Genomic DNA, 26,118 nt, shown 5'->3' with positions numbered 1-26,118 from the left:
ACAGATGGAGGAGGAGTTCACATGAAACATCCACTCGCGGTCCGTTCACTCGGCATCTTATCGCGTTCGGACGGTGTGAGCGATCCGTACGGTAGGCTGGGCTAAGAACACTCGGTTCCTGTCCAAAAATATGCACCCGTCCGAGTCAACTAGAACAAGGGCCACAGTGTAATGCATTGTGTAATATATTAAGTCAAAAGTAATTGTAACACAATAAGAATTATTTTGCAAGTTCTAGATGTCACTACACTACCTGCAGCTTCCAGATGCCTTTACTCTCCTGAGCGATCTTGCTCACTGTTTCTCCCATGAGAGCTATGAGCATGTTAAGCAGGAGGATATAGGTGAGTATGACATATGTAATGAGTAGGAAGATAAATATAGTCTTGTACTTGTAGTTCTCAGTGAACTCCAGGTCACCCATTCCAATGGCAAACTTGAAGAGCTCTTGGGAGGTATAGTACAAATTGTTGTAGGATGCTGGATCGGCTTTACAGCAGCGCTTTGTAAAGGACGTACTATTTTCATTCTTACTGTCGCCATCCTCAATAAGGGTCACCAATGCTGCAGGACAATGTGCATAAAAAAAGAAAATACATTTTAAAATGCACAGTGCACAGTTAGTAAAAAGTGGGGAAACATGAGATGATGAGATGATAGCATTTGTCAGCAATATCATCTAAATAACTACTCTGGATAATAATGCAGAAGTGTACTTTATGGAGGTATAAACCCTGCAGTTAATTGATGGGTCCAGTGGTATTCAGTTAACATTGATACCCTGTGCGAGTTCCCGCACTCGGACTGATAGACCTGCGAGGTAAAGTCAGCTAGAACCCCCCCCCCCCCCCCCCCCAAAAAAAAAAAATTTGCTCGGGGGAAGAAAAAAACAAATTGACTTTGCAGTTTACGCTGATTTTTCGGCACAGGAAAAAAAGGCTATTCACAGTGTCTGAATAGCCGTTTTCCACAGATTTTTGTGGGCAATTATTAATTGAATACCTCTCTATGCTTTACTCTACAATAAGCTAGAAGTCAGAGTTCAGCAATCACTTATTGGAAGTATTTGATTTCTGCAGTGACGCCTGCTGGCTATAAATGGAAATGCAGCTACTAGGTTTTATTTACTGTATTATTATTATTATGATTATTATGATTATTATTATTGTGTTTTATTTATATGGTGCTTCAAGGTATCCACAATGCTGTCCTGGGGTTATCAATACAATTTCACATCTACACAAAGTATAGCAATAACTAACAATACAACCCAACAGGATACATATGTGATCCCGGTGGTTCAGATGCTAGCAGTCAAAAGACCAACACAGGCATCCCGATATGGAGGATCCCAACAGGAGCTCCGTAAGTGTCCTAACCTTCTCCCCATATCCCCCAAACCATAATCCCCCCTGCTTGCAGCCTAATGATAACCCTCCCTGAGCAGCCTATCCCTAACCCTCCCTGCAAGTGCCTAACCCCCATACCTCATCCCCTTCTAAGTGCCTAAACCTACCCCCCCTCCTTGCAGCCTAACCCTAACCTTTCCTCCACATAGCCTAACCCTAAGTGCCTAAACCTAACCCCCCCCCCCCTTTCCCAGCCTAACTCCAACCCACCCAGTATTCTTATGTTGCGGATGCTGGCTGCCGAATTCCGCCATCGGCATAGTAAACCATGTTGGAGTTCCATCACTGGTGTTCTGGCAGCAGTCAGGATTCTGGTGCTGGGATTCCATCACCCAGCACCCCAACCGCCATGATTACAACTGCCAACCACCAGGATTATATCTGAATGCAGGGTAGATCTATAGTAGAATAGTAGAAGTGAAGGGCACAGTGAATCCAGAGCCAGAGAATTCTGTAGGGGGAAACTTAGTTCCCTTTTTCACACTTTTGACTCTAGTGCATGGCCGTTCACATGGCATTCTGTGGCGTGATTTTCAAGAGACGATCGTGGCCATACACTGCAAAATCACTCCCAGCACGCCAGAGCAGCAGGAGAAAACCTGCAATGTAGGGTTTCCTCTCCACCTCTTTAATTTCACGCCACAAAAGTTAATCTCATCCAGACCCACTTGTGCAAAACAACTGTACATCAGATGTTTTGTTCCTCAGTAAAATCAGCCATTTTGTAGACTCAACCACTATTCATGAAACGTAGAATCATGTATTTATCAGAAATTTCATTGGTAATAATTTACATTTGTTAAGCCCATAAAATATAAATACAAATCAACCGCTGTCTGTATGTCCAGTGATTTAGGTCAGTTATTCTGATAATGTACAGACTATTGTTAATTTATCATTCAAACCTCTTGCCACTGAAGCATTATTTCATTTCTACTTTCCATTCTTAAAAGCCATACTCTCATTTAAATAAAAAAGTGATATTAGGTAATCTGATGCATGCAGTCTATATTATCTAGAACAGGGGTGGGGATCCTTTTTTGTGCCAAGGGCCGTTTGTATGGGGAAGAAATCCTTTGGGGGCCATATGTAAAAAGGTCTTGTACAAATTGTCCTGCTGCAGCCGCCCCACGCTCTGGCGGCTGCTGCTGAATAGGACTGACAGTCTCTGGCTGCTGTTGATTAAGAGGAATCTCATGAGAACTACTGACCTCTCACGAGAATTCCCCTGTACTTAACTCCCGGCAAAGCTGCCAGACGGGTGGGGGGCCACTCAGACCGGCTACGGGGGCCGCATATGGCCCCCGGGCCTGAGGTTCCCCACGCCTGATCTAGAAGGATATATCATTATCTACTGATTCAGTCAGCTATATAGTACCTGCAGCAAATCCAATCATGAACAGAATGTAGACAAACATGAAGCGAAGCATATCTCTTAAGATCATCTGTAAAAGAAAAACAAAAATCACATACAGTATGTATTATATACCTCATTAGCCTTTTTAATCATCTCATCTCATCAATGTAGACCACTTTCTTTTCAGTTATGTCACAGCAACCTCAATCAACTAAGAAAAGGCCAAATGTGCTGGATTATACATTTTGTCTCAGTCAGAGACCTACTGTATTTCACACCCATTTGTGTATTGCAATTGTCTACAGATTGGTCAGCCTAGTCCACTAAGTAAAGCTGGTTATACACCAGACCAACTTTCATCCAACCATCCAACTATTTACTAGGGGTCAAAACCTAGTAATGTATGGAAGCAATCAGCTATTTGATCCCATTCAATGGAAAACAGACAAAAACGTTCAAACAAGTTGGTTGATTCTGTTTGATATAATCAACTTGTTTAAATTACCATTTTCATGTATTTTCTGGCATTTGGGAGAACATTCCTGATTGTCATTTGGTTCCATACATTACCAGAATTTAATTCAAATTATCCAACTATTTAGATGGTTGGATTAAAGTTTGTCTAGCGTTGGATAATTCACCAATCCACACCTATATTATCCACGTGTTTTCCTTGTCAAGGAATCACTGATCACTGCCTGCTCTTCCTTTAAAGTGTTTATTTTCAACATAAAAACTTCAGTACACAACACCCACTGATACCCGCTGGCGGTAACATCAGAGGTCCTCCCATTAGTTGCCGAGGTCCACATGCATTTTCCCCCGACCACCTGTCAATCATCCTGCATATGGCCAGTGTTACATAGCCAATGCTGGCTTTTTTCCCAAGGATACCTTGTGCATGCGCACTATAATCTGTGCGCAGTTGTTTGATAATCGCTGGTCTGAAATAGGTTCATTAAGTGGGAAGTAGGTTAAAAAGTTATGATGAAAAATCATGTTAAATATAATAGATCCTCATCAGTAAGCTTACATGGAACACAATCCAATATTCACATTGCAGGTAAATGAAGTGCAGGAAAGAATGGATTTTGATTTATAAAATTAAAAGTTACCTGGTAGCTATTGGCACTGAGGAGGGAGGCGGCAATTTCCAATTTCCATCGCCCAGGCCTGCAATGATTTGCATCCTAGCCACCAATTAGTGATGGAATTCTATCCCTGTCACCTGGAGGCAAGAACCCCCCTTAGGCTGGCTCTTTATTTCTGTAGACACTGCATGGCCCAGACTACAAAGATGCCGGACGAGGACCCAGATTTCTAGGCTGCAGGCCCCGGTATATCCCCCCCTCTCTGTACCCCTGCTCCCCTTAAACACAGACACAGCCACATGTTTGATATGTATTTGACTACTTTGGGGTCTAGGCACTAAGTCTTGGAGAGAGGATGGAGATTAAGGGGTCGATTCAGCCCTGTTTGGGGTTTAAGCATGAGCAAATATGCGCATGGGCAAAACCCCTGAGCGAACGCCTTCGGTGAGTTTCACATTAGCCAAGGTGTTCACTCAATAAGGGGAGGGCGTCCCAATAAAAATGCTGGGCGTCTCCTGAAGATGCAGGCCTTTCGATGCCTGCTAGGGGCAGGAGGCTGACGTTACATGATATCAGCACCTGCCCCGAATTCGCGTGTAAATGAAAAATCAGTCCAGGCTGACTCTTGATTCCGAACGACAGGAAAATAATTTGACGGTGAGTAGCCATCAAATGATATTTGCAGCCGTGCGGCCGTATGTGAGGGGATGTGTTAGCGTGCTAGCGAGGGGATTTGTGTGGTGGGGACATTCGGGCAGGCGGCGTTTACCGGTTTGTTAGGCTGCAATTACATGGATCCTAGCGAGCAGCTCTGAATCAGGCCCCTAGTATCAGCCAAACAGCTTCTAACTTCAATTATTCAAACATAGCCTATAATATGGCAGTTAGGAACATAATGCCTGGTACTTTATCTCACTCCACGGCTTAGTCTTAGACCCCATTTGTCTACTATACATACATACATACATACATACATACATACATATATACAGTACATACATATATATATATACAGTACATACATACATACATACATACCCAATTTTTTTTTTTTTTTAAGTAAAGGCACTGCAATAATAGATTTGCAGTATGGGCCTTCTGTTGTCATTATCTCTTAGAAAACATACTGTATATCTCAGTGTTAACAAACATAAATACACTATTGTTACTGACCTTCTCAATCATCACAGCATAAATGCCCATTTGCTGGAAGCCCCGGGTGAAGTACAGCACATTGACCCAGCTCATGGCTAAGCAAATGACCATACAGCCTACATACTCATGTCTTCCGATGAAGTACAGGAAAGTGGAGATCAGGAGGAATAGCGCCTGGCAAAAACTGGAAACAAGATACAAACATTCATATCATTGAAACGTGAGGCTGGTGCATGTTTCAGAATCTCCTCTCAGCAACATTTAGAGCTTTTTCTAATATTCACCGATCTGTACTGGATTATACAAGAATATGACGAAAACCTGAGCTGTAAAGCAAGTGATCTAAGCCATTTAAAAGTTACTGAGAAAACAAGGGGTGACTTAGGTTGGCTCGCACAGGACATTTGGTTTGTTAATGGATAAAACCATGGCCCTTATTCAGATCTGATCGCAGTACATATTTGTTTGGAAAATTTGCAAAACCATGTGCACTGCAGGTGGGGCAGATGTAACATGTGCAGAGACAGTTAAATTTGGATGGGGTGTGTTGAAACTGAATTCTAAATTGCAGTGTAAAAATAATGCAGTAAGTATTTACCCTGCACAGAAAAAAAATAACTCACACAAATCTAACTCTCTCTCTCTCTCTCTCTGCACATGTTACATCTGCCCCACCTGCAGTGCACATGGTTTTGTCCATTTTCCAAACAAATTTGTACTGTGATCAGATCTGAATAAAGGCCCATGTGCACTGCAGGTGGGGCAGATGTAACGTGGAGAGAGAGTTAGATTTAGGGGAGTTATTTTGTTTCTGTACAGGGCAAATACTGACTGCTTTAGTTTCACACTGCAATATAGATATCAGTTCAAAGTACACACCCCACCCAAATCTAACTCTCCCTGCACATGTTACATCTGCCCCACCTGCAGTGCACATGATTTTGTCCATTAGCAAACCAAATAAGCTTTGCAAGCCAATCTGAATCGCCCTCAATATCTGTTGTCCAGTTTGTAAGTTATTATGGTTATTACATTGGTAGACTGCTATAATGGAGATGTATCAGGCATTGGAGAGAGAGGGACTTGTCCAAAGCAACCAATCAGCATCTAAATATAATTTCAAAGACTGTGCTAGATAAGTGACAATTAGTTGCTAATTGGTTGCTTTCCCCACAGCACTGAGCAGAGGCGTAACTCTGGGAGGCAATGGGCTCCTGCTCCCAAGGGGGCACCTCTCTTCCCCTGCGAGTTTGAATCAGTTAATTGAAAGCCATCGATATCACTTTTGTGGCTGACTCTCCCACCTAGCAGGACCATAGGTATCACACTCTCTTTATTTTAAACATAAAATACATACATGCATGCATGCATATATTTATATAAGGTGGTTTGGGGAGGCACCAATATTTATCTTGGCTCCGGGCAACTGTGACGAACATACGCCACTGACACTGAGCCATGTAATATAGAATCCCAGGTTTGTCAATGAGGATGATCCAGTACAATTACAAGTGTCACTTACAGTATATATTGGGTGTTGCTCAAGTTTTGCCATCACCAAATGATTAAACTATAGCAACAAATGAGGACTTACAATAACACTTCGCTGTAGCTGTCAATCAGTAGTGCCTTCAGGGACAGGTGTCTCTGCATGAAGTACTGGATCTAAAGGAAAAAAATCCATATTTCTTAATTTATTGAACTCTTTGACATTATTGTCAATATACTATAATTTGAATATACTAAATAAAGTATTGTAAGCATCCTTGACACATGATTTGCTACACAATATTTATATTTTTCCATGCATATGTTACCTGCATTTAGGCGTAATGGCTGCTTCATACAAGCCATGTATAATGTGTACAGTATTCCTGTAGTAAAGGTATTCCCCCATTCTAGAATGGGATGCATGTTACGCTATTTTTTTCTTTTCTTTTGTCTTTTTAATGCATCAGTTTTTTAATTGAAGGAATTTTTTCAAACAATACATACATGAGGATAGGTGGGAGGGGAGGGAAGGACAAAAGGCAAAAAGAAAAAGGATGGACGGGGAATATTGTAAATATCCAAGAACAATTAAATCACAGTGTAGCGAAGCCATAATCTTAGCAGAAGTAGACAATGATAGCTACAATTTCAAGATGACAAACATATGTATTAACTCTAATTACTGAAGAAACACACAAGTGGACCAGAGCCTTTTAAGAGAAAATTAGAGGAAATTGTAGTATATATAACCCAAAATACATAGATTGGGGAGCACTGCATATGCCATTGTTTGTGAGTAACCTAGCACTATGGGACTTAAGCAGTGATGTTCTCCAGACATCTATGGCATCTGAAGAACAGCTGAATCTAATATAAGCAAGTTTTAAAGTAAAAAAAAAACTATGGGGGTTATTCTAGTTCATTCTTTCTGACAAAATCCTTCTTAGATGGACAAAACCATGTGCACTGCAGGGGGGCAGATGTAACATGTGCAGAGAGAATTAGATTTGGGTGAGTTATTTTGTTTCTGTGCAGGGAAAATACTGACTGCATGATTTTACACTTCAATATAGATCTCACTTTGAAGAAAAACCCCACCCAAATCTAATTCTCTCTGCACATGTTACATCTGCCCCACCCGCAGTGCACATGGTTTTGTCCATCTAAGAAGGATTTTGTCAGAAAGAATGGACTAGAATAACCCCCAATATTTTTTCATTTGGAATTGGTCATTATGGGTGCTTTTTCCTAATGAGATGCTATGTAATCCAGTAATGTATTTGCATGATAATACTGCAGATGATTTAGTATATATGAATCACTTACCCCTCTAAAAAAGAAATAGATTCCTCCAACCACAGTAATAAATTCTCCAATGGTACGAAGTGTACTATCAGCAGGGAACGGGGGCTGAGAAACACAGATGCAGTATATAAAACAAAAAAAAACATTTCATTCATATTATAAACTACTACAAACAGGCTAATACACAGATTTACACCATTCCCTACTTTTGGTATTTTAACTTATTTTATAATAGAATATACAAGGGTTGAACTTTATATCAAAAGAATATAGGACCTTATTCAGGTCCATTCGCAGCAGTCATTCGTTTGCACTGGGACTGATGTATGGCGTATGTGCATGCGCAGCCATATTTCTGTGCATGGGCATACTCCGAGTGCGTGTGCGGCCACGGCAAACAGAATGTTCGCCAGGTGCATGCACCCAGCATTGCGGGTGGTGGACTGGGAGGGGGGTGTTGGGTGGCGGGTTGGGGTACTCGCCCATGGGAACGCCCAGCATTTGGGCATTCCCATCCCATGGTAATTGCCCGGTGATGTGGGCGCCAGGGGTGGGCAGCTGACATCACCAGAATTCGCATCCGAGCGAGTCATCTAGACTAACCCCCATAGTGTATTATGTTGTAACTGTATACAACAAACAGACATTTCTACCTATTCCATTGTAATCCAGTGTAATATCCTGACATCATTTCTTATATACAAGGTCTGATTAAGTTTTGCGATCTCGCCACTCTATGCTGGACAGAAACTTCAGTATGGTTTGATGGCATTAGTATATCAGCGTTTTTTAAAATAATTAGAAGGAAATGACCCAAACCTTTTGCAAACAACTCATGGATCTTGCATCACTACAATGCACCTGTCTGTGAGAGAGTTTTTAGCTAGTAAACAGATATCTGTGTTGGAACACTCTCCCTATCTACCAAATCCGGCACCCAATGAATGTTTTTTTGTTCCCGTAGATAAAATAAATATTAAAAGGAAGGCATTTTAATGCAATCAGGAGTAATATGACGTCGGCTCTGAAGGCTATTCCACAAAATCAGTTCCAAACTAATTTTGAAGGGTGGAATACTGGCATTGGTGCATAACTTCCCAAGGGAAGCAATTTAAAAGGCAACCAAAGTGATATTCAGCAAGGAAGTATGCAGCACTTTTACACAATAAGGGGCCAATTCAAGATCGCTCGTAGCAATCCAAATTCAGCCTCAGCCCCAATGGTTGGGGTTTGTGCATGCACATGTGCAAGCCCCAGCAATGAACAGCTTCAGCAAATTACACACTCTTCGGGCTGTTCGTTGCAGGGAGGGAGGGCCGGGGCGGAAACGGGGCTGGAGCATTTTATGAGCATTTCCCTGGGATGCCTGCTGGAGCGGACGGCTGGCGTCACATGGCGGTTTTCTCTCCCCTTTGGCCACATTCGAGGGGATGTGTTTGTGTACATCCCCTTGCATGTTACCCGGGGGGGGGGGCATTCAGCCGGGCAGCGTGAGGTGTTAAGCCACTCGCTAAGCAGCAAACAGCCGCTGCTTAGCGAGCATTACTGAATTAGGCCCTAACTTTGCAAACTTAATTGTCAGACCTCATACATATTTACAAATCACTTCAATTAATAGTTCAGTTTGTCAGTGACAGGTGCTACAACGTTACAGAACTTTCTGAGCTGAGACTGTAGAGCAGTGGTTCCCAAACTGTGTGCCGTGGCTCCCTGGGGTGCCTCGGGACACTTGCAGGGGTGCCACGGGTTGGTGGTCCAGGACCAATTCAAATTATTTATGATCAATTTTTTATAGACAAAACCGGTGCTGGTAGCTGCCAATCATAGGGTGCCGTGATTCGATCGAAATAGATTAGGAGCCGCTGCCGTAGAGTTTGATTGGTTCCTCTGATGAAGTACAGGGTAACCACAACAGGCAAGTGAATGAGATAAATCACTTCTCCTGGTGCCTCCATAGAAAGGATTAAAATAATGTTTTAACAATGTGGCAGGTATTCAATGTAATTGTTCTCTATGTGCAGCGAATCCTGTTTAGGATTTTCTGCACATTCGTAGGGTTCCGGAGGGCTTGAGTATTCGCTGCCAGCCCTCCCTCTCACCCTATTCAACGCCGCAGGGGCTTGGTGCCCCTGACAGCGATTTTTAACTGCCGCAGGGAGCCGGGGGGCGGTGGCAGGCAGGGAGATGGAAGCCTACCTGCCTGCGCCGGAGGCTGTGTGGGGGAGAAGGAGGGCTCCCGGGGACACAGGCAGTAGAAGCTGCCCCCCCCAGAGCTGGCAGGGGACACAATTAGGTAGTCGCTGCGCTGGTCCCGCTCATGCATATGTAATGAGTGGGACCAGTGTGCAGTGAATATTTAATGAGCGGCTCCCCGCCCCCTGCTGGCGTTATGTGTAAACAAAAACATTCTTTTTTTATTAAATATATATTCATGTGCTGTAAGCGCATGAATAAAAATAGCATGCCCCTTCACATAATAAAATGACTGATTTTTTTACACCATGAAAAAAACCATAAACCCTTTATTTTAAAAGATCACATCCAGTTCACCTTAAAAAGATGTCGAATGCAAAATGGTGAATCATGGCGAAAATCATGCTGCAAGCAGTTGGACATCCTAGCATTGAATACACTATCGGCGAATCACAGTGAAAACCCCATTGAAATACACCAGCGAATTGCAACAAGCATGAAACGGAGAACTGGCCGGCATTCACATTGAATAGAGTGAATCAGATTTTCACAAAAAGATTCACCGTAGATAGTGAAAACAGCCTGAGTCGCCAAAAAAAACCCGGTGAATCGGGAGCATTGAATACTGCCCTATGTAGTAGAGAATTACTGATTTTTTATTATTATTATTATTATTATTATTATTGTATATAGTAGGTAAATAACAATCAGCTTTTATTCATTTTACAAGGGTGTTTTGCCTGAAGATAACTACTCCCATCCACACACCTAACCAGAGGCGGAACTACCAAATTTCATGCAATCCCCTGGAAAAGACAGAGACTTCCGCTGCTCAGCAAAGTTAGTGGTAACAATACAGAAACAGGAACTTACATTCCCTTGGACTGGTCGGTAGTAAGCTGCTACAGTAAAGATGGTAATATATATCACATAGGTCAGGAAATTAAAGTAGAATATACGCTTGACAAAACGATCCCACTTGTCTTGCAGCAGTCTGTTGAGGGGCTCCACTAGAAGCATGTCATGGCGGTTCTGTGAAATATAAATTGTCATTGCCACAGTCCACAGTATGATTTCTCCAGGTCTACAAGTTAATAGTCGTGTCATAAATGTGTACATAGAGTGACTGCAAATAGAGAAAGGGGAACATTATTTTCTAATCCAATTTTAGCCAGTTGATCTCTTCTTAACAAAGTTGATCTAATCTAGTTTTTTTTGTTGGCCTGATTCAGTAAAATGTTTTATTTTACTTTTTCTTTGCTGTGTACAGGTGCTATAAAGTGATAATAAGGGTTTCCAAATAAAATAACCTTTGTACTAATGGCCTAATTCAGTAGGCTACACAGATTACTAAAAATTGATTTTCGGCAACTTTCGCATGTGCGCATGCACCAGCGTCCAAACCTTTAAAAACCCCAGTCTAAGGGCTGGCACTGCATACTGACTGGTCTCTGGGGCAGCCCACATCCCCCGGACCCCTGGAGTGATGAAAATGGTGGTCTTGGCCAAGAGGCCACGCCCCTGTTGCCGGATTAAGTGGGGGCCCTGAGGGTGCATTACCCTGGCCCCCCAAGTCTCAGACCCCCCCCCACACCCGTGCCTGCTATCAGTCACAGCATGATTTGAGGAGGCACTGAGACCTCCATCCTGCTCCTTCTAATGGCAGCTCTCTAGGCCAGTTGTTGCTCCACTGCACTCCTCCCCGGCTCGCTGCAGGACTCAGAGGTCCGTGGGGAATGCGGAGTATACTAATTGGAGCCCTAACCGAGTGTCTGCTAGCCTTACTGAGCAGCACTGTGGAAGACCCTACAATCAATCTAAAATCCTCATGGCTCAATCATTGACTTTCTGTGAGGATTTAAGACTGATTGTAATGGCTGCCACAGTCCGGATTAATAGAGTGATGAACAAAACACACAAGTTAATCTGGATGTGGTATGTGTCCCCGACCGTCATGATTCTGACGGTCATTTCTCTGACATCAGAATTCATTAGTCCGACAGGGTGGGGGGGGAGTGCATTGGAGACACTTGCGGGCTCGCTACACTCCCAATCTGCGGGCTCAGTGTCTCCCTGCGCTCGCCACCTGTTGTATTCTCTCTATATGGGGGTCATGGATCCCCATGAGGGAAAAAAGCCCCTGGCAGTCAGGATGCCGACTGCCGGGCATTTAGCAGTCAAGATTCCGATGTCGGAGAAACGACCGTCAGAATCCAGACTGTCAGAGACTCCTTCGGCACCTAGCCAACCCAGCCTGCATCCCTGAAGGGGCACTTTGATGCTGTGTGCAGGGACCTACTTCTGGATCCTGCCTGACACTATGGCCATCAACCAGGTGCTGTGTGATGTGACTGGTGGCAGTCTGCATCTTCATTATTAATAGTGTGTGGTGGTAAGTGTATTTCCAAGCCTGGTCTTTCTTTCTCTCTACCATTCTATCTCCCCTCCCTCTCTGTCCTCATTCCCACCCCTCTCACTGCCTTCATCCCCCTACCTCCTCTCTTTCTGCCATTTTTCCCCTATCTCTCTCTGCCTTCATTTCACTATCTCTCTCTGCCCTCATTCCCCTATCGATCTCTCAGCCCTCACCCCCCCTCTCTCTCTCTGCCATAATTCTCCTCTCTCTCTCTCTCTCATTCCTCCCCACCCCTCCCTCTTTGCCCTCATTCCCCTCTCTATTTACCCTCATTTTCCTCTCTCTTTGCACTCAAGTGCCAGATGTAATAGTGTCTGAATTTGGCTTGTAAATTATTGGCCCTCTAAAAAAAAACTTCAGATTTCGGCAAGCATTCTGCATGACCACCAAACTCAGACGTTATTACATCTGGCCCATAGTCCTTTTTTTAGGGGCCAAGGGGCCAGCTTAAAGCTCCATGGGCCCCGGGACAAGGGGGTCTTAAGTACCTCGGTGCCTATAAAGCCTTAATCCAGCTTTGCATGCCCCACAGCCCTTTTCAACATTGTGCAGAATAGGCATTCCCACAGAGGTGTCACTTGAGGTAGGGACACCACTGGCCAAACCATTTAGCTAACCACTACCAACTTCATTCAATTTATTAAGTGCTGAATGCTATTATGCCTGGAGGAGCCAGTAAAACCAGTTAAATTCTTTATTCTACTTTGTTTGGCATTTGTCCGTCCATTGCCTCCTGGTGTCACCATGAATTGCAAAACATACGAACATTCACCTATGACCGTTCCAGGAGTCTTTAGGAAGGATAAGGGGAAAGGGAATAAATACAAATGATTTTTTATACATCTAGTGCAAGACAATATTCAAAAAAAATTATATTTTTGATAATATTTTTTACGATGCATCTTTATATGTTGATTGCATTTTATTTTAACATTCTGAACTTTGCCACAAAACTGTGAATGACTCACCGGTGTCTCACTGCTGTAAGCAATTATCTCTAGCACTGAGTTATTCTCTGTGGTATCTACACCAGACAGATCATACAGAGAAGAATGGACAGGGCCATAGGCCCATTCAGTAAATTTTCTAGATAGATGTCTGCACTCCGGGTTCTTTATTTCTCTCCTTAGAATATAGGCAAAAACCTACACAGACACGGACAAAAAAAAAGCTGGGTATGATTTCTGTACATATTTGTATTCACACAACATATGCATGACGTGATTTGAGTTATTATGCCTGGCTTATTAGGGACAAATATGGTATGACAGTCGGAAATATGAGCACACATCTATTCAATGCAGCTGTTTCCGACAACATTGAAGCCTACCAGTTTTGACTGTCTAAAAAGTCGAATCTGCATGGTCGAAAACGGATACCCTGGATTGTTGAATCTGTGGAGAAATAAAGTAGCGCTTACCGATGAGGGATAATCAAAGTAAAAAACATTTAATTGCATATGTAATAAACATAATTTCATAAACACATTAGAACAATAAAATGGTACCATAAAATATGGGGGAAAAATAAAACCTCTCAAATGGCCCTCTCAAAATGCCAGTAAATATTTTGAAGGGATGGATAGGATCCGCTCCTTTTTATGCCGCCTGTATACAGTCCCGAATGGAACGATGGAGTCCTTTTGGACTAGAGATGTAAAGGGTTTTACACTGGATTCGATCGTACACAATGAATGATAGGTATAGTTACCACTGTGTGTCCCTTTGGAGATTTGTATCCATGTAGGACTGCTGTAGCGAGCTGTATTCTCCGTTTGCAGGGAGGAGGTAGATGAAATTTCCTCCTAAGTAGGAATCACGATGGATGTGGAAAAACAAAGTGACAGTGTCCCGGACGAATAATTTTCCAGAAATGGGAAATGTAGTTTCACTGCCTCTAGGGGCAGCTTTTTCAAGGTTATATCCTTGAAAAAGCTGCCCCTAGAGGCAGTGAAACGCGTTGGAAGCTGCTCCCTCTCAAAGCCCCTCACTGCCATCGCCATCTTGCATGCACCAGGATCCAACCAGCCGTCTACATTTCCCATTTCTGGAAAATTATTCGTCCGGGACACTGTCACTTTGTTTTTCCACATCCATCGTGATTCCTACTTAGGAGGAAATTTCATCTACCTCCTCCCTGCAAACGGAGAATACAGCTCGCTACAGCAGTCCTACATGGATACAAATCTCCAAAGGGACACACAGTGGTAACTATACCTATCATTCATTGTGTACGATCGAATCCAGTGGAAAACCCTTTACATCTCTAGTCCAAAAGGACTCCATCGTTCCATTCGGGACTGTATACAGGCGGCATAAATAGGAGCGGATCCTATCCATCCCTTCAAAATATTTACTGGCATTTTGAGAGGGCCATTTGAGAGGTTTTATTTTTCCCCCATATTTTATGGTACCATTTTATTGTTCTAATGTGTTTATGAAATTATGTTTATTACATATGCAATTAAATGTTTTTTACTTTGATTATCCCTCATCGGTAAGCGCTACTTTATTTCTCCATTTGTCCTCTCTTTTCAGGGACCTACTCAGTCCCTTTAAGTAGCAGCTTTTTTGACACTCACCCCATATACAGCGCCCTCGGACTACCCTAGGGCAGTCCTTTCTTGTTTCTTCCTATTGTTGAATCTGTGGCTGTTTTTGAACCAAATACAGTGGATTTTGACAATCCATGTGTATATTGACTGTCTGAACACCTGACAGTTGGAACATTGAATGCCGATGGTCGAATTGATGTTGGATTGGCTGTGATTCCAACTGTCTGAAATGTTCCAACAGTTGGAAAGATTGAATACCCCCTATGTGGCACTATGGTTTCACCTAATATATAGTTCCTTTGGCTATAATGACTTAAAGGGGTCATTCAGCTTTAGTAAATATAAATACACCCGTCAGTCACCATTGAGGGGTTACAGCACTGGCAAGCCACCCTTTGCAAAGGCAAGGAAATTTCCATGCTACCACGGAAATCCCTGACCCTTTTCACCCCCTAAATGGAGGCAACACGTCTCCAGTTTTACAAACATATGCAGTCATTGCCCCCTCCCAGCCCCTGAAACAACTTCAGACTGTCAACCAATGAGTCTGGTGATGACTTGCATCCTATGCACAGAATGGGTCCTGCGCATGCGCAAAGTACCAATAAATGGTATTTTGCATTGATCGGCACTTTTACAACCAGACCTGAATGAGGACCAATATGCATATCCAACAACACACACCACTTTAGCACAAACATATATAATATTGCTAGCACAGTATGTGATTCTCCAGAATATTATGGAAAAAGCAGAAGTCTTACGATCTCCTTATACATAGTACAGTATTCCCAGTTGGGTCCATTATTTATATATCTCATGAGCTCTATCTATGTATTGGATATACTGATCTTATCCTTTAGAGCCAATTACTTACCCCAATCTTGCCAGTTTTTGCTGCTAAAGTGAGAGGAGTCAGACCTTTCTTATTTGCAATATCTTCTAGTCTCAATGACGGCTTAATCTGTGCACCCAGCACCAAAATCTCTCCATACATCTTGGTCACAAACTTTGTATTCTCTACCGTGTTATCTGCAATGTCAACCAAAGCGTGCAACACAGTGTTTCCGAAGGAGTCCCGGGCGGCAATGTTGGCTGGAGAGTATTGGTTCTGAAGCAGATACTGAACAATTTGTATCTGGTTGGTGCAGGCTGCTAGAGACAGAGGTAGCTCCCCTAATAACACAGAATGAAATGTAGTATTGATTTGTGCAAAATATATATTTAGTAAATTGATTAAATTAACTGCTTGGTAAAATCATGTTTTATTCATTTGGGAATGCTTTTTGTCCATTGGAACAAAAAATGCTATTTAACATTTGACTACTTTTTTTGCAAAGATTTGGCCAGCATATGGAGGTATGATGAGTCAATTATTAGTGACATTATCCATTACCAGCACTCTGTAATACTGGTAAACACTTTACCAATATCTGGAAAGGGGTGAAAAGAAATAAAGGCATTGCAATCTTCTCAGTGCTAGTTCTTGTATCAGAAAAGATGGAAAGTCCCCTTGTCAGAACCAGGTGAAATGGTCTGGCTATCAACTACCTGTAAACATCTTCAGCTGAAAATACTGACCATGAAGTTAGCCCCCAGGTTCATTGGCCCCTCCCAAGTTCTTCAAGTAATTAAGCAAGTGGACATCAGGTTAAAACTTCTGGCTATTCTCAAAGTTTCATGTCTCCTTCAACATCTCTACCTTCTGTCATTCGAGATGACAACCAGGAGGAATCTGAGTTGAGACAAATTCTGGACCACGGGGGTCTCTACCTGGTGCATTCGATAGGGTTTGGCCTTTAACAACATTGAGCCTAATTCAGACTTGATCACAAAGCACATTTTCCTCAAATGGACAAACGCATGTGCACTGCAGGAGGGATAAATGTAACATGTGCAGAGACAATGAACATTTAGATTTGGGTGAGTTATTTTGTTTCTGTGCAGGGTAAATACTGTCTGCTTTATTTTTACACTGTTATTTAGATTTCTGTTTCAATTTCAGTTTCAACGCACATCACCCAAATCTATATGTTACATAGTAAATTACATATAAAACTTGGGTACTTGTTTAGTTTCACGGCGGCCAATAAACAAGTACCAAAACTTGTTTTAAAACCAAGATTGCCTTAACAAGAGGAGTATTCTTTCAGTGGCATACACTGCTCTGACTTCTCGGCATCCGATCCCCCTTGAGCTGCCCGGTACCTTTCCCGGGATACATCGCATGCGGTCCTTCGGCATTTGAAGTATTGCATGCGGTCCCGTTCCCCGTTGCAGGGAGGAGGGAGCTATAGCTTTATGGATTCTCACCAAAATAGAAGCCTGCTCTCCCTTTGGCTTTCCGGAAAAATTCACCATCTGCTCTTGCATGAACATCGGCTCCATGCTGAACCAAAATCTCCACCAGATTCATGTTCCTTCTTTCAATAGCAACGTGCAAAGCAGTCTGACCTGATGGAAACACCGGAACAAGTTAAGCTCAGTTACAACAGTGAGGAACAGGAACTATTCAAACTCACTGACATTCCTATTAGACAACTTTTCAATTCCCTTTCACAAAAATGAATTGTCTCCTTTCTTCCAATTTACCAACACTAGGGTCGAATGCAGTGTAAAAGTAATACCCCTTTCACGCTGCAGCTATAACCCGGTAATTTGCTGATTTTTAAAAACGGTTATAGCTGCAGTGTGAAAGCACCAGTTTTAAATTATCGGTTCAAGAAAACTGGTAATTCAAAACGGTTAAAAAGAAGGACCCTACACGGTTCAGACACGTTCTTTTTTTATCCCACACCGGTCCCCCCTCCCCTGGTCCTTGGCAGTGCACCCCACCCCCTCCCCTGGTATTTGCCATCCCCTGGGGTCCAGGCAGCGGGGTCCATGTATTGGTGGGAAGGCAGCAGGGTCCATGTATTGCTGGGGAGCTGGATCCATCTATTGGTGGGGATGCACTCTCAAGGACCAGGGGAGGGGGGGGGGGGGGGCGCTGCCAAGGACCAGGGGAGGGGGGTATATTACTGGTGAAGTACCAGTACAAAAATGGTAATTAACCAGTAATATACTGTTTACAACATGCAATGTGAAAGGGGTTAAACTTGCTCTGACCCGGTTAAAGAAACGTTTTAAAAACTGGGTCAAAGCAGGTTTTGCAGGAAAGCAGCATAATAATCAACAAGCCTTTTTTCCTCTCACGTGATGTCATGTGAATCAATGTATTTTAAGCATTGAGGTGCTTTATTGCTCTGGATCATTGCTACATTGATGAAATCACACCAGGGGCTATATATAATAAATGCAAGTTTTTAGAAGTGTAGATGTTGTTCCTAGCAACCAATCAGACTGTAGCTAGTATCTTCTAGAAGATGCTCGCAGCTAGCTAAATGGGAATTACTATTTAATTGGTTGCTATGAGCAATATCTCCACTTCTAAAAACCGCAAGGCTGCGAATAGGTGTTGCTGTGTAACATCCATTTGCAGGCCCTGCAATATGGTGGGCTGACGTACCACCATTCGCAAGGTGGGGTTTGGTGGATTTGCAAGGAGTCTTGCGAATCAACTAGAATAACCCCCAAAGGCAAAGCCGCCACTAGAAATGTTGGGGCCCGGGAGTGACCTACAGTCCGGGCCCCCAGCGGCACAGCGCCATGACACCCCCCACACGCCAGCACCCCGCCTCCCCCTTCCCCATTACCATTACTTACCATCACCCGTGTCGCGGCATCGCCCTCCGGCTCCTTCAGCCTTCACGGTCAGGTACGGAGCGCACACTGCACAGTGCAGCCTGCAGAGTGCCGAGACCCTCTGTGTCATGGCTCGGCGCTCTGCAGGCTGCATTGTTTTTTGTGGGTGCCTGGCTGGGTGGGTGCCAGCGCCACATGGGGGAGGCAGTGTGCGGATGCGGTTGGATTGGCACCGCTGCCCGGGCACCTCCAGAGGCCGGGGCCCGGGACAGCTGTACCCAAGGCGACCCCCTGTCGGCAGCCCTGCCCAAAGGGTCCATCTGCTTTGCTTAGGAGCTGCTGCTCCCAGCATATTATAGAGCAGTACTGCTCCCATACCACCAGGGTAGAAGACATTGGAAGTTTTATTGAAAAAGGGATGTTGCCCATAGCAACCAATCAGATTCTATGTATTATCTTCTAGAAGGTGCTAAATAAATAAGTACAATATAATTGGTGGCTATGGGCAACATCCCATCTTCAGTAGAACTGTCATCTTAGAAAATGTACCCCTGCATCACTCTCACGTAGTGCCTTACGGCCCTGTCGGTATCAGCACAGGAGAAGTCTAGTAGAAGGGAAACAATGGCAGCAGTTTCACCAGCCCAATACCTAGTAAAGTCTCTGCTCTTCCTCTGGGCCAGATGTACTAAGCTTCAAAAAATGATAAAGTGGAGAGTGATAGACAACCAGCCAATCAGCTCCTACCTGTCATTTTTCAAACCCAGCCTGTGACATGACAGGTAGGAGCTGATTGGCTGGTGGTTTATCACTCCGCATTTTATCACTTTTTGGAGCTTGATACATCTGGCCCTCTGCCTGATAGGTATGCAGCTCGAGTGACAAACTGTGAAAAATGCAGCCGGAGACTGGCAGTGAGGGGATGCGATGGTGGGGCTATTGGTGGCTGCCTTGTGCACGTGATTGGGTGATACCCTCATAAAAATTTATCTACTGATAAATTATAAGGCTTGGGGGCCCATTTAATATTGAATATTTGCAGCTAATTCCCCGAAAACACCCATTTTGGGGGGTTAACCACAAATATTAAGTACCCTCCACATGTATCATGGAGAGACAGTAGCAAAAATCTCTGATCCCTGCTGCGATCCCTCCTGCCCTGTGGGGAGCCGCTTCCCCCATAGGTTTCTATGGGGGATGGGACCCTGCCTGATGTATAAATATCAGGCAGAATCACATCAGTCCCTAGGTTAACCACCATTATGAGACAACGATCTGTAGCCCATAGGTCGGCACTAAACTAACTGCACATGCGCAGACCCCCGGCACCAGTAGAAGCAAATTGCAAGGGAAATACATCCCTCCAATAGGATCGCATATTGCAATGCAATCCTGCGTGGTAGATCCCACCCAGATCACACTGCATATGTGATGCTACCATAAATGGGCCTCTTAGTTTGATGTCCCACAGCCCCTGGAGATTTATTTTTAAGATCCAGGCCTTCTCAATTAATCTCCATAGTAATGACTGAAGTGAACCATGTCTGACTCAGTGGCGTAACTGGGGCACTGGAGCTCTGGCGGTGGCAGGAAGGAGCCGGCGCTATGGGGATGCAGGTCTTCTGTAGATTTCATGCGATCTTGCTGTCCTGTAGAGGAGACCTGGAGATGTGCACCAATGGGGAGGCGGATGCCTTGTGGATCACGATAGGGAGACAGCGAGAAAGATCTTGGGGAAAAGAGCTGTGGCATCAACATAGCGAGCTGCTGCAGAGGATGGATAGCAGCTGCGATAAGACGGCACCTGAACCCAGGCAAAGTGGCCCCAGATTACAGAACCAGGGGCTGCAGTCACAAAGCCTCTGTGAGAGGACCCCTTATTGTGGCTGAGTTGTCTCGGAATGTGCCTGACTCTGGTGGAGCTGACAGTGAGAGGAACAGGGCCCTTGGAGAAGAAGAGCAAACGGGTTGCGAGGACAGTGTCCATGTCGACACAGACACTTAATAAACATTTTCCTGTTTGGACCATTTGCATGTCGACCTTTTGTCAATGTTGACCTAGACCTGAACCTATTGCCTGTTGACCATTAGTGGTAGACCCATTGACTGTCAACCTAATAATCCACACCGATTTTGGGAAAAATGATGCCTTACCTCTGTAATAGGTGTCTGTATATGCTGAATTTATAAAGTCTTTCAAATTATCTGTCTTCTCTGCAATTTCCAATAAAAATGGAATCGTGCTATTTCTTCCATCACTCAAATTCAACATTGCTTTGAGCAAGCACGTTTTCCCTGTTTCTGGTTCTGTGGAATATAAATCGGAACGGATAACTCTGAGCCTGTTGGTATGACCCCAGTATAGAGTGCTACATTCAGCTACGGGCTTGTCAACAAGTTACCTTTAAACTCTTGGTTAGTGAGACGCTTCTGCGTCCGGAGCAAATAAACCAGAAGATCATCTAACTCATCACAGTCCCCATAGGCTACAGCATCAAAAATCCGAGTTCGGTCATATAATTTAAATGTTCTGTCCTTACAGCTGTTTGTGGAGTCCACAGATGAGCTCTGTCTGTCAGATTCAAACAACAAATTGTTAATATAGATTATTTTCATATCTTAATGTGTGCATTTACATTATTTCACTTTACTTTAGAAAATGGGGTTTATTTACTAAAATGGGAGTTCTATTGAAGATGGGATGTTTCTACTTCCCATTTATTTGCACCTTCTAGAAGATAATACATAGAATCTGATTGGTTGCCGATAGCAACATCCCATCTTCAGTACAATCCCATCTTAGTAAATAAACAACACTGTGATTGGCAGTTAGAATAGCTCGTTTTATTCATGATATAAATGAAAGTATTTTCCTGTGTAAATTAAGTACAGTACACTATGTCCTGGCATCAGTTTATACCATATTTGCCTACCCTCCTGGAATGGCCGGGAGGCTCACAACAATCGGGTCCTCCTCCAGCCCCCCCGGGAAGGAGGGAAAGTCTTTCTTACCAACTGTGGGGCCTCTCCCAAATTTGTGCTGTTACTCTTAACTTAATTGGAATAGTTTAATGGCACACATTAAACTTTTTTTTTTTTAAATAAGCAACATTAAATTATTTTTACAGCATTAAATTAAGTGTATAATTAAGAGGAGTGCTAATTGTGGTAATTTTTATGACTTTATTTTAAACAGTGGTGAATTTGAATGAAAACAAAATAATTGATTTCAACTTAAATAAATAATTAGCAAACAAATGTCTAGACAAACATACAATGAATCATCAAAATTTGATGTGTCTTAAATAATCTATACATACCTGGTCAGCTGGTTGCAAGGTTTCCCTTTTTCGAAATGTACATGAAATTTAATAGTCGGAGACATAACCTTGCTTTCTATCTGATACACTGAGTCCATAGGAGCCATTTCCCGCTCCGTGTCTGTTTTGCCAAAACGGCGACCTTTAGGCTTCGGTGAGCTGAAAATGGCATACTTGGTATGTTTGAACTTTAAGTGTTGACTAGCTTCTTGAGAGTTCAGATTGCTGTCATCACTGTGAGACTCATCTGCAGAAGCGTTTGTTTCCTCTGTATGGTCTGTTTCTTCAAGATCGGATGAACTTCCCATCTTTTTCATTTTCATTAACCTGCAGCGATAAATAAGTCATAGAGAATTGTGTACATCTTGTTTTTGGAACTGTTACTAAAACAAACTACTTTCAGAATTAACCTCAAACTAGGCCTGTAACTAGGGGTACACAGAAAGACAGAATGTGGTTAATGGAAACCCAGACAGAGATGGATCCTTCTTTCTTATCTACATCTTGCTTATAGAGCATACAGGTGCGGCACTCGGAGCCTAGATAAATAAATAACAGACTACTAAGTCATGTTAAGATTTATATATCTATAAATATTTGGGGATTTCAGAATATTTTAGATATCCAATATTTGGATATACAGTAGGAGACTCAACCTGTATATAGAATAGAGTCCCAGGGGCGTGCTATGGGGTGAGGCAGGTGAGGAATGTTAGGCAGAGCTTTTCCTGTCATACTAACGTATACGCAGGAGTTTTTGAGTATGTAAAGTATATGAAAAATACAAAGAATATGTTAAAAATTTCTTATTTGCATTATTGTAATCATTTTTATAGTCTAAACCAGGAGAAGCCAACTCCAGTCCTCGAAAGCTACCAACAGTTCATGTTTTTCCAGCTCACCTCGCAGGTGCACAGGTGCACTCATTACTGACCGACACATTTTAATAGATCCACAGGTGGAGCTAATTACTTTACTTGTGATTCTGGGGCAGATTTATTAAGCTTGGAGAAGAGATAAACTGGAGATAAAGCGGAGAAATCAGCTGTGTTTGAAAAAGACAGTTGGGAGTTGATTGGCTGGTGCTTTATCTCCTTTTACCTTTTCTCCACTTTATCTCCAGTTTATCTCTTCTCCAAGCTTAATAAATCTGCCCCTCTGTGAGGAGACCTGGAAAACGATAACCGTTGGTAGCTCTCGAGGACTGGAGTTGGCTACCCCTGGTCTAAACTCTGGAGTAAAAAGGTTACATTTCCGCACATCTCTGATCAAAACCCAACAAATTGCCGGCAGAATATACTACTGCACCTGTGTATAATGCGCACTGGGTATGGGTCATTCGGTCAACTGCATGAAGGTCAACATGCATTAGGTCGATCACCGAAGGTGGACAGGGCTAGGTTGACACTTAAAATAGGTCAACATGGCTAAGGTGGACAGGGTCGGGAGGTTGACACAAGCATTAGGTCAAAAATGGAAAGGTTGACAGTCAAAAGGTCGACATGAGTTTTTTCCAATAGTGTTCCAGTACAGTACATGAGTGTATCAAAAAGATCAAATCAATTAAAGAATCAAAAATAAATGGATAGAAACCAGCTAAAGAAACCAGCGAGTGTGACAAAGCAATGATTAGAATTATACACATACTGATAATAATGGGACAGTCCGGCGAATTGGTCACTGTCCCCCCTGCAGGTCGCAGTGCCCTGCGGGTGGAGGAGTAGTTTGGGGGAGTAGAGGCAGAGTTGCTGGTGATCACTGAGTAGATGCGTGTGCACGTGCACAGCATCTATCAGTGTGGGAGGGGAGATGGGGGCTGCTCAGGGAGTTCTGGGCACCCCCAATAAGGTGTAGAAATTAACAGAACGAGCACCTTAAGGCCCCATTCAGGTCCATGTTGCATAAAATCCAAATATTTGTAGGGCTTAAGTGACAGAAATTAGAAATATACACTATGGGGTGATTCTAATCTCCACGCTCCATTGCGAGTTTGCGTAGGGGAGCGATGGTGAGTAACTGCGCATATACTTTTATGTGCATGTGCAGCCGATTGGTGCGAGCGGGCACAGCGAACTGCTTGTTCGCTATCCCGTTTGCACCTAGCAGTGCGGGCGGGGGGCGAGGGATGGCGGGATGCACTGCGTCCATGGAAATGCCTGGTGTTTCATGGGCATTCCTATGACAATGCCGGACGTTCCCATGTAAAGGCGCCCATGATGCAGGTGCAGGGGACGGGCAGCTGACAGCGGATGTCAGCTGCCCACCTGCTTCTCGTACAGGGCGCCCGCAGATGTAAGACACCAGAGGTGTCTTACACCTGCGAGTGCTGTAGAAATCATTCGATGGTCGGCGACTATCCAATGATTTTCTCCCCACACGCAAGCTGTGAATGGACGTTTATGCTAAACATCCATTTGCACGTGTGCGGGGGGAACTCGGTTATGCGAAGGGGGGGCCGTTCATGGCGAATTTCTCAGCTTTACATGTGGTCCAGAATAAGGTCCTATGATAGGAAATAACCCAAATATAAACAGCATAATGTTTATTATTGCATTCGATATATTGGGGGGGGGGGCAGTGTATGGGGGCCTTTAAGATAGAATGTCGCACAGATTGTCATTAGGGCCTGGATCAGAGGTCCATTCAGTGGCGATGTTGTACACAAGCAGAGGATGTTTTCACTCTGGCCCTGCATCCTGGTTGCTCTGCATAGGCACCGATTCTGTGGGTGCTCCCAACCAAATCTCATTACTAGCCATACATAGTACTAAAAAAAACTAAATTCTTCAGAAGCTTCATTAAATGATACCATGAATTAATATGCACCATTTATAATTCAACTATGTATCATGTCAATGAATGCAAATTCAGGACATTCATCGCTGATCTATTTTCCTTGCATTAAAACAAAAACGTTATTCCACATGATTCCAAGTGATCACAAAAAATCGATTTTGTTTGACTTCCAGGTAAACTGATATAATCTGTGAAGGGAACTCTAGAAGCGTAAGTGGATATGAGGAAACCGGCATAGCTGCGATATTACACAACATAAAAATAGCATTGCTACTTATAATACACATTTAGTCCTATTATTACGTCTTGTGTATATTAGGGCGACCGTAATAAGAAAGGAGCACTTAGAAATGTATTTGTATGCTGCTTACGGACCTGCTTATTAATTATTTATTGCATACTAATGAGTTTAACATACGAACGCTGAACTAATATACTGTATAAATAACTACGAACACTGGTCATTTTTTCCAACAAATATAATCCAATTTACATAAATGAATCTACTTATGCGAGACACAAAAGAGACACAATCTATAACCATAGGACCAACATATTGACAACGGTAATAATATACAATATACATTTACAGCTGATGATCATAAAAATGACATCTTTTACAATGATCACAAAAGAGTAATATTTCAGATGTTTTCTGTTCAGTGCAACTTTAAACAGGTTTGTATTATCTTGCAGACTTTATATAATAGGTTGTATCACAAATAATCTTCTATTCATACATATATGGAACGCATGTGATATAAGTATCACGGAGTATTGTCTTACAAGTATCCTATTGCAGTTTATACAGACAACTAAATATGTAAGATAAATTATTCTGTTGTAAATATCCCATCTCATACTGTTAAAGAAAATCAGTTACAATAACGAAGGTACTGAAGGCTATTATAATATACTGTAGGCTATGGCAATATACAAAGAATTAAAAATAAAATGTTACTGTACCTTGATGTTATTCTTTACTTTTGCCGTTTACTTTAACAGCTTAATCTCCTATTGGATTTGGGAAGAGTTAATTTATGTCTGCAAATATTAAATGAAGACTTCATCAGGACCCAAGCCCAATTTCCAGCTGTCTGTAGTGTTCTGCAATGACTGCTATCACTCTGGCAATGGACAAGGCAGACACACTGCTGCTCCCATCTCACCGAGCAGATAGGTTCCGCACACTTGTAATGTAATGACTGAGAAATAGTCTGCAGAGGATGTGATTCCCAGCAGTTAGGAAATGCTTTCACCAGGAGCTCTGCATATGTGCACTCTGCGTTCAGCAACATACAGTATGCCTCACCCTAGGCTCTGTGGCCAGTGTAGATCTAGATGACA

General features: G+C 43.0%; 1 protein-coding gene across 1 annotated transcript in view; it reads right to left on the bottom strand.

Annotated features, from left to right (window-relative positions):
- The window catches only part of TRPV1 (transient receptor potential cation channel subfamily V member 1), a 43,068-nt gene extending 17,226 nt beyond the window's left edge, over window positions 1–25,842 (bottom strand). The window contains exons 1-13 of the mRNA XM_083172417.1: window positions 25,738–25,842; window positions 21,976–22,302; window positions 21,058–21,227; window positions 20,810–20,962; window positions 17,285–17,425; window positions 15,849–16,147; window positions 13,386–13,562; window positions 10,875–11,033; window positions 7,830–7,913; window positions 6,607–6,677; window positions 5,031–5,196; window positions 2,788–2,854; window positions 254–564 (exon numbers count right to left, since the gene is read on the bottom strand). Of these exons, the coding sequence (XP_083028543.1) occupies window positions 254–564; window positions 2,788–2,854; window positions 5,031–5,196; window positions 6,607–6,677; window positions 7,830–7,913; window positions 10,875–11,033; window positions 13,386–13,562; window positions 15,849–16,147; window positions 17,285–17,425; window positions 20,810–20,962; window positions 21,058–21,227; window positions 21,976–22,298 (2,121 nt within the window). The 5' untranslated portion in view covers window positions 22,299–22,302; window positions 25,738–25,842. The remainder of the gene's footprint in view (window positions 1–253; window positions 565–2,787; window positions 2,855–5,030; window positions 5,197–6,606; window positions 6,678–7,829; window positions 7,914–10,874; window positions 11,034–13,385; window positions 13,563–15,848; window positions 16,148–17,284; window positions 17,426–20,809; window positions 20,963–21,057; window positions 21,228–21,975; window positions 22,303–25,737) is intronic.
- Window positions 25,843–26,118: the final 276 nt, after the last annotated feature.

The sequence above is a fragment of the Crinia signifera genome, chromosome 2, assembly GCF_055691185.1.
Source record: "Crinia signifera chromosome 2, ASM5569118v1, whole genome shotgun sequence".
In the NCBI taxonomy this organism is placed as follows: domain Eukaryota; kingdom Metazoa; phylum Chordata; class Amphibia; order Anura; family Myobatrachidae; genus Crinia; species Crinia signifera.
The sequence above is the reverse complement of the archived record's forward strand: the minus strand, read 5'-3'. Positions and strand labels throughout refer to the sequence as shown.